Source organism: Amphibalanus amphitrite, unplaced genomic scaffold (assembly GCF_019059575.1).
Source record: "Amphibalanus amphitrite isolate SeventyFive unplaced genomic scaffold, NRLGWU_Aamphi_draft 000038F_arrow, whole genome shotgun sequence".
NCBI lineage: Eukaryota > Metazoa > Arthropoda > Thecostraca > Balanomorpha > Balanidae > Amphibalanus > Amphibalanus amphitrite.
The window spans coordinates 325507-339075 of NW_024881534.1; the positions used below are offsets into that span (position 1 = coordinate 325507).

The following is a 13569-nucleotide window of genomic DNA, read 5'->3' on the forward strand; positions in this document are numbered from 1 at the left end:
CCGGCCTATTGTTTATCGATATCAGTTTGCCGGACAACGTGTAGCAGGTCGTTTCGTGCAAAAGTCGGACTGCTTTTTACCGCTACTGATGTGCCGATTGCATTGTGTCACACGCGGATTACAGCTGCGGCTACACATGGCGCCGGCCGCCCGGCGGCGTTTTATTGCCACATAGCTGCCGGGCTTATCGCCAATAGCCCGCGATCGCCGCGTTAGCGAACGCTTATCGCGGTGGCCGACAGCGTTTCAGCCGGCTGTTTGGGGCCGATTTCGGCTCAATCAGCTGTTCCCGTGACGTCTGTTCCCGCCCTCACCGGCGCCGGTGTGTTGGGCGTTCTGGAAATGTGTGTAGCTGTGGTGGAAAAATGTGAAACGGAAAAAGTGAGCGGTCGGATTCCTATCACGTGGCGCTTGCGAAGAAGATCGCCGAAAAGGTTTGCGCAAAATAAATCGTTAAAGAAGTCGGCTGATGTCAAGATTACGACATTGTGTTATTGAACTGGGAATTATGCGAGTGCCACCAACGATGACATTTTGTTGCAAAAAAGTCTTATTTTGCTTTGGGTGCGGGGATTTCACCAGACTGGTATTGAGTAGGGCATTAGACATTTTTTGGCGCCCTGTATGTTTGGCTCGATTCCTGCATTTTGTTTGCGTGCGATGCTCACGACATCATCAACTGAATGGAGCTGTGCAATGTGTATGCCGTTTGCGACTGTCGCGTCCTGTCGTGTCGTGAGCGCGGTACGTGAGCCGGTGTGTCAAACAGTCTGTGTTCTCGTGTGTTCACATCCGATCCGGCATTGTCACCCGTGGTGAACTGTTGTGACCGCCATGCCACATGAGGTGACCGAAAGACAGATCTGACTGAGTCAGCAAATGTCAACGGCTCACTGCAATTCGCGCAGTACAGTAACTGATGCGTGCAAAATCAGTGCCAACGATAGTTTATCTTGTCCTTAACTTCTAAGGTCCCCGGCTTTCATTCGAACAAAGTGAATAGTCAAATCCTTTCACAATTCGTAGCTCGACTGACATTTAGTATTGACCCCTGAAGTGACCTTCCGTGACCTACAGGGTCCCCCTGCCGACCTGACAGGCTGACCCCTGTCCATGCCTGCAGTGTGCCCGCCGGCCACCTACAAGTCGGTCTCTGGTGTGGGCGCGTGCCTGGCCTGTCCGGACCACAGCCGAGCAGAACGCTCCGGGTCCGACCTCTGTGCCTGCGAGCCGGGCTACTGGAGGGCAGAGACCGACCCGCCAGGGTCCGCCTGTACACGTGAGTAAAGGCGATGCCGCCCGTCCAGTGTGTCTGCGTGAACTTAGGGACCTGCGCATACCCGTGAACCACATGCTAATGCTCCTCAAGGCGTACCATTGTGAGTTCACGAGCCTCCGGCTCCCGGTACTGGTCAAGAGCAGAGCTTAAAGACGTCCAGCCGTAATGCACGCATGCGTAACTCAGCTTCCCACCGAGCTTCTAAACAAACTGCACGTGAATTATGGATATGATGCTGATTACCTGCCTCCCAGCTGGCTTTGTGTAATCTAACTCGGTTGTGGCGCATGCTTATGCATGAGTTCTCTAATTTCTCCTCCCCTGCAGTCGACGTTAGCGGAGCGAGGGGTGCGTCATTTCCTCAGCAGTTGTGGCTGATTTTGCATAAAATATCCGTTTTATCCTTCAAAACGCATAAAACCACACTTGCTCTGCCTTGCTAATCTCTTTCCTTCCGCTTTAGGCACAAAATTAACCGCCGCCTCATGACCCTGGCCGTCGATTCGTGGGCCGGCCGGTGGCCGTTCCCAGCTGTGGACGGCAGCCGGTTCCCAGCGCCGTCGTACGGGAGCCGACTGCACGCTCCGCCGGCACTGCGGAACACGGCCCTACCGCACCGCGCCGATCGCACGCCGCTCGCACGCGCAATCACAGGCGCGTCACTCACGCACTCCGTCACTCACGCACTCACGCTCCTGTCCGATGGCATTGATTTGGGTTCAATGGACAACAGATAGCAGCCGGTACGGTGGGCCGGTCGTGCTGCCGGCTAGAGCGAATGGCCGCCCTGCGGCATGCTTATCGGCGTTTACAGGAAAGTAGCCGTGCATGCATGGGTTTGAATGTGACCGCGCGTGAATTACCTCCTTTGGCAGGTGTCTTTTATAACAGTGAGCGATTCGGCACTTACTGTGGGATTGTAATCTCGGCTTCGCTGACGCTTATAGTGGGCAGGCGGTTTTATCCGATCCTTCCGGCTCGGTTAACTCTGAAGTGAACCTACTGTGATCGGCTCTGTAATGCCGGACTTAAAATAGTTGGCTGTGCGATCAATGGAAGGCATTGTAAATCGGTGTCGATTACCCGGACGTTCACAACCGCGTTTGCAGTGAAGGTTGGTGTTTTTAGTTATGTAAACGGCTTGAAGTTCACTGAAGTGAAAACTGAGCGTGACGATGGAGGAGTAGTGATGCATGAAACCTATGACACTAAACACGAACTACATTGGGCCACCGTGTGACTTACAATCCTTTTTGCATGACGCGCGTGTTTGAACTGTGAGCCTCGACTTGACCTGAGGTAACGTGACCTGCCGCTACCTCAGGTCCGTCACCGGCACCTCGTGGTCTGACCTGTCGTGACCTCAGATTCGCTACAGGTACCTTGTGACCTGACCTGACCTAACTGGACCTGACCTGTCGTGGCCCTAAGTTTTTCACCGTCACCCTATGACCTGACTGTGACCTGACCTGTGACCTGGACCAACCCGTCGTGTCCCCTAGGTCTGCCATCGACACCCTGTGACCTGACCTGACCTGCCGTGTCCCCCAGGTCTGCCATCGACACACTGTGACCTGACCTGGTTTGACCTGTCGTGTCCCCAGGCCCCCCGTCGGCACCGCAGCAGCTGCGTGCCGAGTTTGTGGACCAGAGCTCGGCAGTGCTGGTGTGGAGCGCCCCAGAGTTGAACGGCGGCCGGCCCGGGGACACCAGTTACAGCGTGAAGTGCCGCCAGTGTGGAGCCGACGTCACATTTAGCCCCGCGCAGGTGGGTACCTTCCGGAGACACCCTACCAGGTACCAGGTGAGGTAGGGAGCTAGACTGACAGTTGCCAGGGGTCTTACTAATCGTTCCGGTGTTATTAATCCATCCAATGCTCGATTTATACTACGAACGAATAACGGTTACGCCACGGCTTGGCGTACACCCTATAGGCATTGGTCAAACCAAGGCCCTAAATACAGGTCAAACATTTTCTAAACTAAGTATCCCTGACTGGAACATAAAAAGGCGCATCATGGGCAGTTTATCACGCCTCATAGGAACACTGCCAGCTCTCAGCCGCTGTCCAACTCGATGCTAGAAACGACATTGCTAAGTCTGTTTACTGTAACAGGACAGAGCCGGGTCCCCTTGAGGACAGGCTGTAAACGGACCTACCGACCTGCTATGCTAACCCTAATCAGGGCACTATTGTTATGTCGCCGCCTTCCATGATGTTTTTTTTTTGTGAAATGTGCATGCATGTGGCCTATTAATGTATTTTTCTAGACTAGTAATCACGTTGTTCGTTAATATCACATTGTTCATCGTCAAGGTCCGCTCAATGTCTTCTATGAAATATCGTAACGTTGGTTTTATTATTCTCGCGTGAAGTTCTCTTTTTGCTGCTCGGATGAAAATATCCGTCTTTCCTCCTTAAACACAATACGATTATGAACCATGGTCTGTTGGTGATTAAAATTATGACTGCTTAGTGCTCAGCTATCAAGGTTGGTCGTAATTTTCATCACTTTATGGTTGAAAATGGCCATAAATATGCCATTTTCCTGTTTTGAAACATATTTATTGCTTGTTTATCCTTTCTCGTTATACGGCTTTATTTAGACACCATTTAAAACCACAAAAATGTTAAAATGCCCCCCCCCCCCACACACACACACATTAATAGCCCCGCGGTGTCTCTCTTCTCTCACAGACGGGTCTGAATTCTACGCGTGTGACGGTGTCGGGTCTGAGCGCGGCCACCACCTACCAGATCTCTGTGTCGGCCCAGAACGGCGTGTCGGCAGTGTCACCGGCAGAGGACGAACATGCTGACCTCGAGGTCACCACGCACGCCTCCGGGGCAGGTCAGTCGCAGGGGGCGCTGGAAGGGGGAAGGAGGGGTATTGGTGGACGGGTAGTGGGTACTGGGTAATTGGACAACCTGTTCAGTGTAACGTAAATCGTCGGATGATATACAAGTACAAAGATTATTCGGTGATCAAGCCCGACGAGCTGTCTTGGTCGAGCAGCATTTGTATATCACACATTTTGTTATTGAACCTGCAGGCCTGTCGCCCTACTGTCCTGACCTGACCTGACGTGACCTCCCCTATATGTCTCAGTTCCGTCGATGGTGTCGGAGGTCCGGGTCACCCTGCTCCGTCCCTCTGAAGCTCTGCTCAGCTGGAGGCCGCCCTCCGACCCGGAGGATGCCGTTCTCAAGTACGAGGCACGCTACTTCACCAAGGTATGTGTCAGAGAGGCAGCGCCGTGTCACAGTCTGCACATGCTGTCCGTCAGACCACCCAATTACAGTTTAAACAGGCAGCCGGCGAAGATTTATGGCTAACGTCCAAGCTCATTCTGGCGGGGTTAGTTTTCCAGAATCGGGAACCACCAGGCTTTGTCCGAGAAACTCGCGTCTGCTGAAGTCTGCTATCGCTCAAATCAAGTTCACTGATGCAATTTACGTAGTGTCAGACGTTTGGCGGCTGGTAATAAATCTCGGGAATCTTATAACGGTAATTAACGTTACCCTTTGGTTCAAAAGAAGCGCAGCTCGTGTGAAGACTGTCACAATCGACCGCCATCTGGGCTGGTGGTGGGGCGAACTGTTTTATTAGTCGTTTGTATGGGGAACGCGCCTGTTGCCAAAGTGTTTAATATCGCTCGTGAGGAAAATGGAAGATGGTTTGGGGGCTCTGAGGTCGCAGAGCGAAGGAGGTAGTTGTTAAACACGAGCGCTGTCCAATCCTTCAAGTGGGATTTTTAATGTAGCGAATCGCGAATTTAAAGTGAGCTCTGCTTATTGGAGAACGGAAGAAATTAGTGACGACAGCCAGTTTAGTCTCTCGTCACTTGTTGGACGTTATAATGAGCTTAAACTAACGAAGTGAAGTGCGCCTTTGTTCGTTTATTAACTAAATGAAGAATGCCTGAATGACTGAATTACAGCCTTAGCCCTTATGGGAAATCTAGGGAAGGATTATCTCCACAATAAATGCATCGTCCTGCTCTGCGTTCTTTCAAGATCAAATGCATACAAATATGTTTTTCGCTTCTAAGGCTTCGTCGTTTGCTTTAGCTCGTCTCTGGATCCTTCTAAGGTGTTCTATGAAACTCTGTACCTGTCCGACTGTCTGACCCCTCCCCCTCTCTCTCCGGCAGAGTGAGGGCGCCAACAGCAGCAGCGTGTTCTCAGACTCAGCCAGTGCCACGGTCACCGGTCTGAGACTGAACACCGAGTACGGGTTCCAGGTGCGGGCTCGTACCGCCCGCGGCTGGAGCGAGTACAGCCGGCCCCTGTACACCACCACCGGGCCGGCGGCCGACTCAGGTGAGAGGGGGAGAGGGAGGGAGGGAGGGAGAGAGAGAGAGAGAGAGAGAGAGAGAGAGAGAGAGAGAGAGAGAGAGAGAGAGAGAGAGAGGAGAGAGAGAGAGAGAGAGAGAGAGAGAGAGAGAGAGGGAGGGAGAGGGAGAGGGAGAGGCTGATATAGCGATGAGGGGAGAGTGGTATGAGAGCTGGAGGGAGAGAGTGAGCGAGGGAGGGCAGCGGCGCTAATCCCTTTCCGGACAAGCCCGTCTCCGGTATTTATCTCCGGGTATTTCAGCTGTGCTGATGTGTTTGCGAGCTGAAACCATTATTGCATCATCCCCGGGTATCTGGCTAAATTTATCAAATGGGAGCGCTGTCGGCAACAGTTTGGATGAGTTTGTGCCCCAAACGGGCAGCATTGCGTCGAAGTGACGGTAGTTTCACACCAACTTGGAGCTGCCAGAGCTGTCTGATGCTCGAGGCTATCTGTCAGTGGCAATTGCAACTTTCAGTTGATGTCTCAGACTCTCTGGGTTTCGTCCAACTTGATCAGTGTTTCGCAGTGCTGACGATCAGTTAAGTCCCATGGAAACTCGGGCCGTGGCCTTGCCCTTAACTATTCACCCCCGCGGCTGCCTTCAGCGTAGCTGGGATTTGCAATGGTTTGCTGCGTCGTCACTGAACTACTCGAACATCCTTGTTCAGCGTCCCATCTACTTATCGGTGGCTTATTGAACCCCACTCACTCCCATGCCTCCAACTACTACTTCATCGTATGTTAGAGGTGCAGCGGCCTGTCGTATCTGCGTTCACTTACCCGCGCCTATCTCAAGTTTATGTATAAGGACCTAGAGCCTGTCAGCTGTCCCCCACTGACTTAACACACCTACCCACAGCGTACCTGGGCGGCTCGGGCGCCAGTGGCAGCGGTATGAACGTGGAGGTCATCGCCGGCGTCTCAGTGGCCGTCGGCGTCCTGCTGGCCGTCGTCATTGTCGTGGCCGTGCTGTTCGTCAAGAGGTGAGGCCCCGGTAGTGCGCTTATGTAGGATACGACAATATGATACGCAGTGCGTTACGACATTTAGCGACCAAGTTTTTTTGTGATCGTAAAGCGTTGAAAGGGATGCATCACCGGCCTAAGGGAGACGAATCCGTTTGTATGCTTTGATCTTTTTTTGTTTAATGAGCATGGTTTTCTTGGATTATATCTCAATGTGCAGTAGCTCCAACCGCTACCTCTCATGGTTACTAACAGGGGATGAGATTAGACGGTTTTGCGTAAGCATACATTTACACATGTGCTCCACTTCACCTCACCAACCACCTTACCCTGTGTGCTTTGTCACAGTCGGAGCATGGAGAATCCGCACAAGAAGCGGCCCAGAGACGTCGGCTCCATGGGCTACCACAACGGCCTGGGTAAGTTCTGGCATCTTTCTGATGCAACCCCGCCAGTCGGGTTTACCCTCCAACAATTCTAGTTATTTCACACCATCAGCCTCCCAGTGTGTGAGAGTGGGGCTAATTCAGCGGGCTGAACCCTGGCTGAACCGGTGGAAAGTCGGACGTTGGGGCGGTGGTCAGACTGCCCGGTACCGGCTGGTGGTCGGTCGGGGGGGGGGGGGGGGAGGAGGGTCGAGGGGTGATGGTCAGCTGATGTGGTGCCGATGGGCGGAGCGGCCGCACGCTACACCACCTGCTCACTGAGCCGAGCACTAGATAGGCTTTGAGAGCGCCTACTTGTGTGGAGGGAAAGGTTCCGTGCTGCGATGGGGTGTCGGGTTAGTAGCCAGCTTGAACTAGGTCTGGCGTGAAATGCGCGAGCTGCCCTTATTTATTTTATTTATATTTTATTACCTATGTTTTATTTTACTTTTTTGTTACAAGTCACTGCAAACGTACGCTGATTATCATTGTTCGTGCCTGGCGTCGAATTACATCTCAAATAATTAATTGTTGGCATCATCATTGTGGGATGTGGGTTTCCTTCAAAGGTCTAACTACGGTCACTGCAGCTGTTGAAACCTTTCTGAGCGAGTTTCCAGTATAGCCACTGGGTTTGACCGTTCTGTCGCCTTGCCTGTCCGGCTGGGAACATTGTGTCCCCCAGGAGCCGTTTCGATAGTACTCTATGGTGTCTCTCCGACTTTGTGTGCTCCGATACCACGGCATCGTTAGTAACAATATAGTCTCATCCGAGTACGCCGTTAAAGGGACCCTCCCACCTTCAAAAAAGTTAATGAATTGGCATGAAAGTGATGTCGCTCGGTTCAGAAAGAGCGAAAACGAATATCTACCAAATTTCACCGAAAAATATTCACCGGTTTTCAAGATATTAGACTTTTACTTTTGTTTACTTTTTGGGATCTCCGCTGTTCCTAGCGACTTTATTTGAAAGTGCGGCATTTGTTGCGCGCAAAGCAGCATATACCACCGCGTGCTACAAAACGTTTTAGTCAAACATTTAACGGACGTTCGAGAGCCTGATGACGTCATCAGATTCCCGTAATGGTTAAGAGATAGGGACCACGCTGGTCCCACCCTGCAAGTAAAGGGAAGAAATTTCTTGAACACCATAAAGCTGCGGGGGTTGCGACCAGGATAAATGGTGGTTTCTGAGCCTGGCCGCAAACTTGGCTATCTCAACTCAAAACTAATGTTAAGGTGGGAGGGTCCCTTTAACCCGAGAGCCGCGTTGATAATGACTATACCTACGACTGTCATCTGACCCCGTAAACTCTGCTGGTGCCCACGATAACCGTGTGGTGTGTGTGTGTCTGTTACAGCAATGCAGATGGGACTGAACACCCCGGTACAGACACCGTCCACGGCATGTGAGTGATAGAGACACCGTGGCTTGGGTGGGGCGATTACGCGCGGTCGAACGGATGTTAGAGGATGATGGGTTCACTTGTCCGGTTGCCGTCCGGTTCTTATTCAATATATTCGCGAATAAATACTGGTTTGTGTGCCACCAATGCTTTCGCGGTTTTCGAGCTGATTTTGCTGCTTAGCGGGAGAAGTCTTATGCTTGTGGTTTATTTTTGCCGAGTCATCTCGGAAAGTGAATCATTTCACCGATTATTTTATCTAGTTATCCTCTTTTTTCGTGACTTCAGTGCCGTTTCTCTCTTTCCTCTGACTCAATGATTCATTCTCAAACATTGTCTGTTTGGCGTAAAGCCCCCACATTTGGTCTGACCCCGGCTCCGTCTGCTCCCATTATTTTTCTAATCCCCTGCCTCCCATCACTCGCGATCACGAACCTCTGCCCTGCTGACCGCCAGAGCCGCCCTTCAGTGACCACTAATCCTGGCCTGCTCAGTTTCCGCTGATAGCGGCTCCCGTTAGAACATGGATCCTCTCCTCACATACCCCGGCCACTGCTGATCCCTGTTCTGAGAAGTGGCGGTAGTCCTGTACTAGCGTGTGGTAAGATCCACAGACTACCTGCGGCTCGCGGTTTGACCGATTCCAGTGATCTGATTCATATTGCACAATGGCAGCTGTGGTGTCCCATTTCAACCCTCCTTTCCATCATTTCATCTCTCTAAATGGCAGAAGAAGCGGATTTTTTTTTTAGAGTGAGATAAGTGTCTGCAAAATCTTACTTCCCATTTAGTTCTTATATGCGTGGCGTTAAAGATAATGACTAGTATAAGACTTCAATGCCCTCTCCTCCATCTAGATCCCCCAGCGTCCCTTTCGTTGAATAACCCTCAACATCTGCGTCTATTTTTCAGTAACATCGCCCGCGTTCAGCCCGGTGACCCACCAGCGGACCTACATCGACCCGCACACGTACGAGGACCCGAACCAGGCGATACGTGAGTTCGCCAGAGAGATCGACGCGTCTCACATCATCATCGAGGCGGTGATCGGCGGCGGCGAGTTCGGAGACGTCTGCAGGGGCAAACTCATGGTGAGTTGTGGGGAACTCATGGTGAGTTAGGGGAACTCGTGGTGAATAAGGGGAACTCATGGTATATTGATATTAATATCAATATACCATGAGTATATAAATAGTATGATATCCTATTTGATGATAATAGGAAACATATGGAAGATAAGAAACAAATTCTATACAGCATGTGGAAGTTAAGATATAGAAGGCAAAAAGAAAAAGAGCTCAATACTATCATGCACCCCATACCAACTCATAGCGCGATAGCTTAAGTACAGTTTAAAAGAATAGGAGGAGCCGTTGCAAAGGCAAATCCTCTAAACCATCATCATCATCATCATCATGGTGAGTTAGGGGAACTCATGGTGAGTTGTGGGAAACTCATGGTGAGTTGTGGGAAACTCATGGTGAGTTGGGGGAACTCATGGTGAGTTGTGGGAAACTCATGGTGAGCTAGGGCAAGGGATAATGTATGGTCGAAGGGTTCCCTCATTCGTCGATTTTCCTCCCGGTAGTCCGTCGTCTGGCTAGTGAATGTATTTTTATTTGTCCACATTCTACTTGGGTGCCTATTTGAGATTGGCCTGCCTGTCCTATTTTTAAATAATCTTGCAAACCATCTTGGTGCGATTTCCTGCAGTCTATTAATAGAATATGCACGTTTATTTTTAGGCTTATTTTATTGACTTTCCGTCTGTGATCTCAGAACACGGAAACAATGACATATCGTCATATCAGGTGGTCCACCCAATATCGACCAACCCCGGCCTAGCCTCACCAGGTGCACCCTATTTTCCCAGGATGTCACGGTAGCCATCAAGACCCTGAAGCCGGGCACCTCTGAGAAGGCCAAGGTTGACTTCCTCACCGAGGCGTCCATCATGGGCCAGTTCCAGCACCCGAACGTCATCTTCCTTCAGGGTGTGGTGACCAAGAGCAACCCGGTGATGATTATCACCGAGTTTATGGAGAACGGCAGCCTAGACACATTCCTCAAGGTGATGACAGCAGCGCGGTGGCGGGGGGGGGGGAGGGATGGTTGGTTGGGTGTGTGTTGGTGTGTTTTTTATGCCGTGAGGGGGCTCGAGTGACTGCTTGGGTCTGCCTTGGTGTGTGGGTTTATCAACTATCAAGTGTGAATGTGACAATGAAAGAAAGTCGGACAGGTGTTCTCATGATACGTCTGTCTTTGATCATCTGTTTGTTAAGTGATTTTCCACACCTACTGTCAATTGTGCAACAACCTATTTTTAGCCTCGCGAGTTTTCCCGATAGGTATAATTGACCGATATCATCCCCTTTCTGACAGCTCATTCCATTCCCGGTTTCTGACACCCCTCTCCCCGCTCTGCGACAGGCGAACGACGGCCAGTTCCAGATTCTGCAGCTGGTCGCCATGCTGCGCTGCGTGGCCTCGGGCATGCAGTACCTTTCCGAGATGAACTACGTGCATCGGGACCTGGCCGCCCGCAATGTGCTGGTCAACGCTCAGCTGGTCTGCAAGATCGCCGACTTTGGACTGAGCCGGGAGATCGAAGCGTCCAAGGAGGGCGCCTACACAACGCGGGTCAGTCGGGGGCGGGGATGTGAGGGCGGGGGTGGGGGGGGGTGAAGGGATTGGACGAGTGGGATGAAGGAGGGGGCTGTTTGTGTTAGTTGGGGAGACCAGTGTAGATGGATGATTTAGGATTCTTACAGGAGTTTCTTCAGCCTCGTGTTTGCTGTTGATAAATAAGTTGGCAGCATTTCGGCATGCTTTGGCGTATGCCATGACATTTCCTGTAAAAAATCCTCGAATTCATTGTTTTTATGATACATTATTTCACCTACCATTGATAAGTTGTCAGTTATTTTATTTACAAATTGTTCAATCTTTAGTAAAGTAATCTTGGCTCCATCTGTCCTCACCCTCACACTATCTGTCTCCGCAGGGCGGTAAGATCCCGGTACGGTGGACGGCCCCGGAGGCCATCGCCTTCCGCAAGTTCACCTCCACGTCTGACGTGTGGAGCTTCGGTATCGTGGCGTGGGAGGTGATGTCGTACGGAGAGCGGCCCTACTGGAACTGGAGCAATCAGGACGTCATCAAGAGCATAGAGAAGGGCTACAGGTGAGGATGGGAGGAGTTGGGAGGGATGATGCTGTGGGGTCCGCCCTTATCCAGGATAAGGGTGAGATGTGGGCACATGCAGAGATGTTCACTAGACATGGCTGAGAGAATGCGTGCCGAACAGGTGTAACGTGCATTATAGATCAATTACTGACCATTTTGATGTAAAAATGAAAATGGCATCACATGAATGAGTTTGAATCCGTTTCAAATAATGAATTCCTGAATGAATTCCTGAATTGAGACCGAACGTATCGATGAATGGGAACTAAATTTATTGCGTTGTTCACCAACGAATAAATCGCTTCGCGCAAAGATATTCATATCCGTGTAAATCATCGAATGAATGAATGAATGAATGAATGAATGAATGAATTAAGCAGCACCCGTTATCTTCAATCACCGATCGAGCGGTTGTATAACCTCTCCCGTCTCTGTGCCTGGTGCAGGCTGCCGGCGCCGATGGACTGCCCGGAGGCGCTGCACCAGCTGATGCTGGACTGCTGGCAGAAGGAGCGCGCCCACCGGCCGCCCTTCGCCAGCATCGTGCGCACGCTCGACAGCCTCATCAACTGTCCCGAGACGCTGCGCAAGGTGGCACCCAACAGGCGAGTCTATGACGCGGGGAGTTGGAAAGTGTCAGCGAGCGGTGTTGACAGTGGGTGTGGAGGATTATCGAAGTAGACACGGCACCCGTCAGCTTGTTTTGATGTTAGGCGAAACGCCCTGTGGTGTGTTTCTCGTATGTGAGCTCCCTGTGGTGGAGCTTTCTTGTATGACCTCCCCTGTTGTACCGGCTCGCTGTGACCGCCCTGTATGTGGCGAGGTTTCCCGATATGTAACCTCCCCTATTTCACCACGTTGGCGCTGGAACGTTCTGTGTTGCTGTTCCCTATGTGTGACCTCCCCGTGTTCCGCCACAGGAGCGCCGGCTCGCTGTGGCCGCCGGCCGCCGACCCGGCCACCCTCACCAGTCTGGAGGCCTGGCTGGCCTCCATCAAAATGAGCCGCTACCTGGAGAACCTGCAGCGCGCCGGAGTCACATCGCTGGACGCGGCGGCGCGGCTCACCGAGCCAGACCTGGTCGCCGTCGGCGTCACGCTGGTCGGACACCAGAAGAAGATGGCGCAGGCCATCGCCTCGCTGCGGCTCCAGGTCCGGACGCACCGGGCCGACGCGTGTTTCGTGTAGCGGCCGCGGGCGGCGCCACTGCAGCGGTGGCGGTGAGGTGCCCGCCGGACGGCGGTGTGATTTGGCTGTTGGACGCTGGACTGGCGCGGCGCGGCTGTGTGTTGTTGGCCGTTGGAGACCAGTGTGGGGCGGCGCGGCCGCCGGTGTGATCACGGTGCAGCGGGGCGGCCCGGAGACGGCGCCCCGCGCCCCGTGGTTCTGTGATAGCCGCCGGGACGAGCCGGGCCCGCGTCGTTGCTGTTAAGCATACCTGATACTCATCCAGTGTTGGTCATATGTGCCTGTGAACCATTCCATTGTGCGCGCTCGTCTCACCATTGCATTTCCTCGGCTGCCGCTGTCGTGTGATATATGTAGACCGCTTTTATAGAAACACGTGTGATCGAGAGGATCGAGCGAGCTGCATTTTTATTACGAGCGGAATATTTTCTCTCCATTTGGGGATTTAGTTTTAGCATTGAGAGCCGTATGCGCGTTTGGTTTGTTTTTGTATGGCTGTGTTCGTGAGAGGCGACAACCGGACGGTGATTTTGTTTTACTCGTACCGCCTCGTACGTTATGGTTTGCGGTCTTTCCACCCGATAACCGAGAGGTTCCGTTGGTGTCATGATTTCGCTCTCTTTTACAGTATCATGATTATCGTTGGAATAAATTATTCGATCCGGTTCGTTATTGCATCTATGACTGCTGAAGATGTCTGCACACTGCACAAGTTTTATGATGCAATGGAACTCGAGGGAATGTAAGGGGGTCAGTATGAGAATGAACACTGAAAAAAA

The 13569-nt window shown here is 51.9% G+C and overlaps 1 protein-coding gene across 2 annotated transcripts in view; it reads left to right on the forward strand.

Annotated features, from left to right (window-relative positions):
- The window catches only part of LOC122373036 (ephrin type-B receptor 2-like), a 57238-nt gene extending 43780 nt beyond the window's left edge, over window positions 1-13458 (forward strand). For both annotated transcript variants that reach the window (XM_043350770.1, XM_043350779.1), the window contains 14 exons: window positions 1124-1279; window positions 2884-3047; window positions 3979-4132; window positions 4391-4515; window positions 5436-5604; window positions 6480-6603; window positions 6934-7004; window positions 8372-8419; window positions 9329-9507; window positions 10290-10487; window positions 10847-11056; window positions 11421-11599; window positions 12049-12207; window positions 12523-13458. In XM_043350770.1, coding sequence (XP_043206705.1) covers window positions 1124-1279; window positions 2884-3047; window positions 3979-4132; window positions 4391-4515; window positions 5436-5604; window positions 6480-6603; window positions 6934-7004; window positions 8372-8419; window positions 9329-9507; window positions 10290-10487; window positions 10847-11056; window positions 11421-11599; window positions 12049-12207; window positions 12523-12790 — 2204 coding nt within the window. In that variant the 3' untranslated portion in view covers window positions 12791-13458. The remainder of the gene's footprint in view (window positions 1-1123; window positions 1280-2883; window positions 3048-3978; window positions 4133-4390; window positions 4516-5435; window positions 5605-6479; window positions 6604-6933; window positions 7005-8371; window positions 8420-9328; window positions 9508-10289; window positions 10488-10846; window positions 11057-11420; window positions 11600-12048; window positions 12208-12522) is intronic.
- The last annotated feature ends 111 nt before the right edge of the window (window positions 13459-13569 follow it).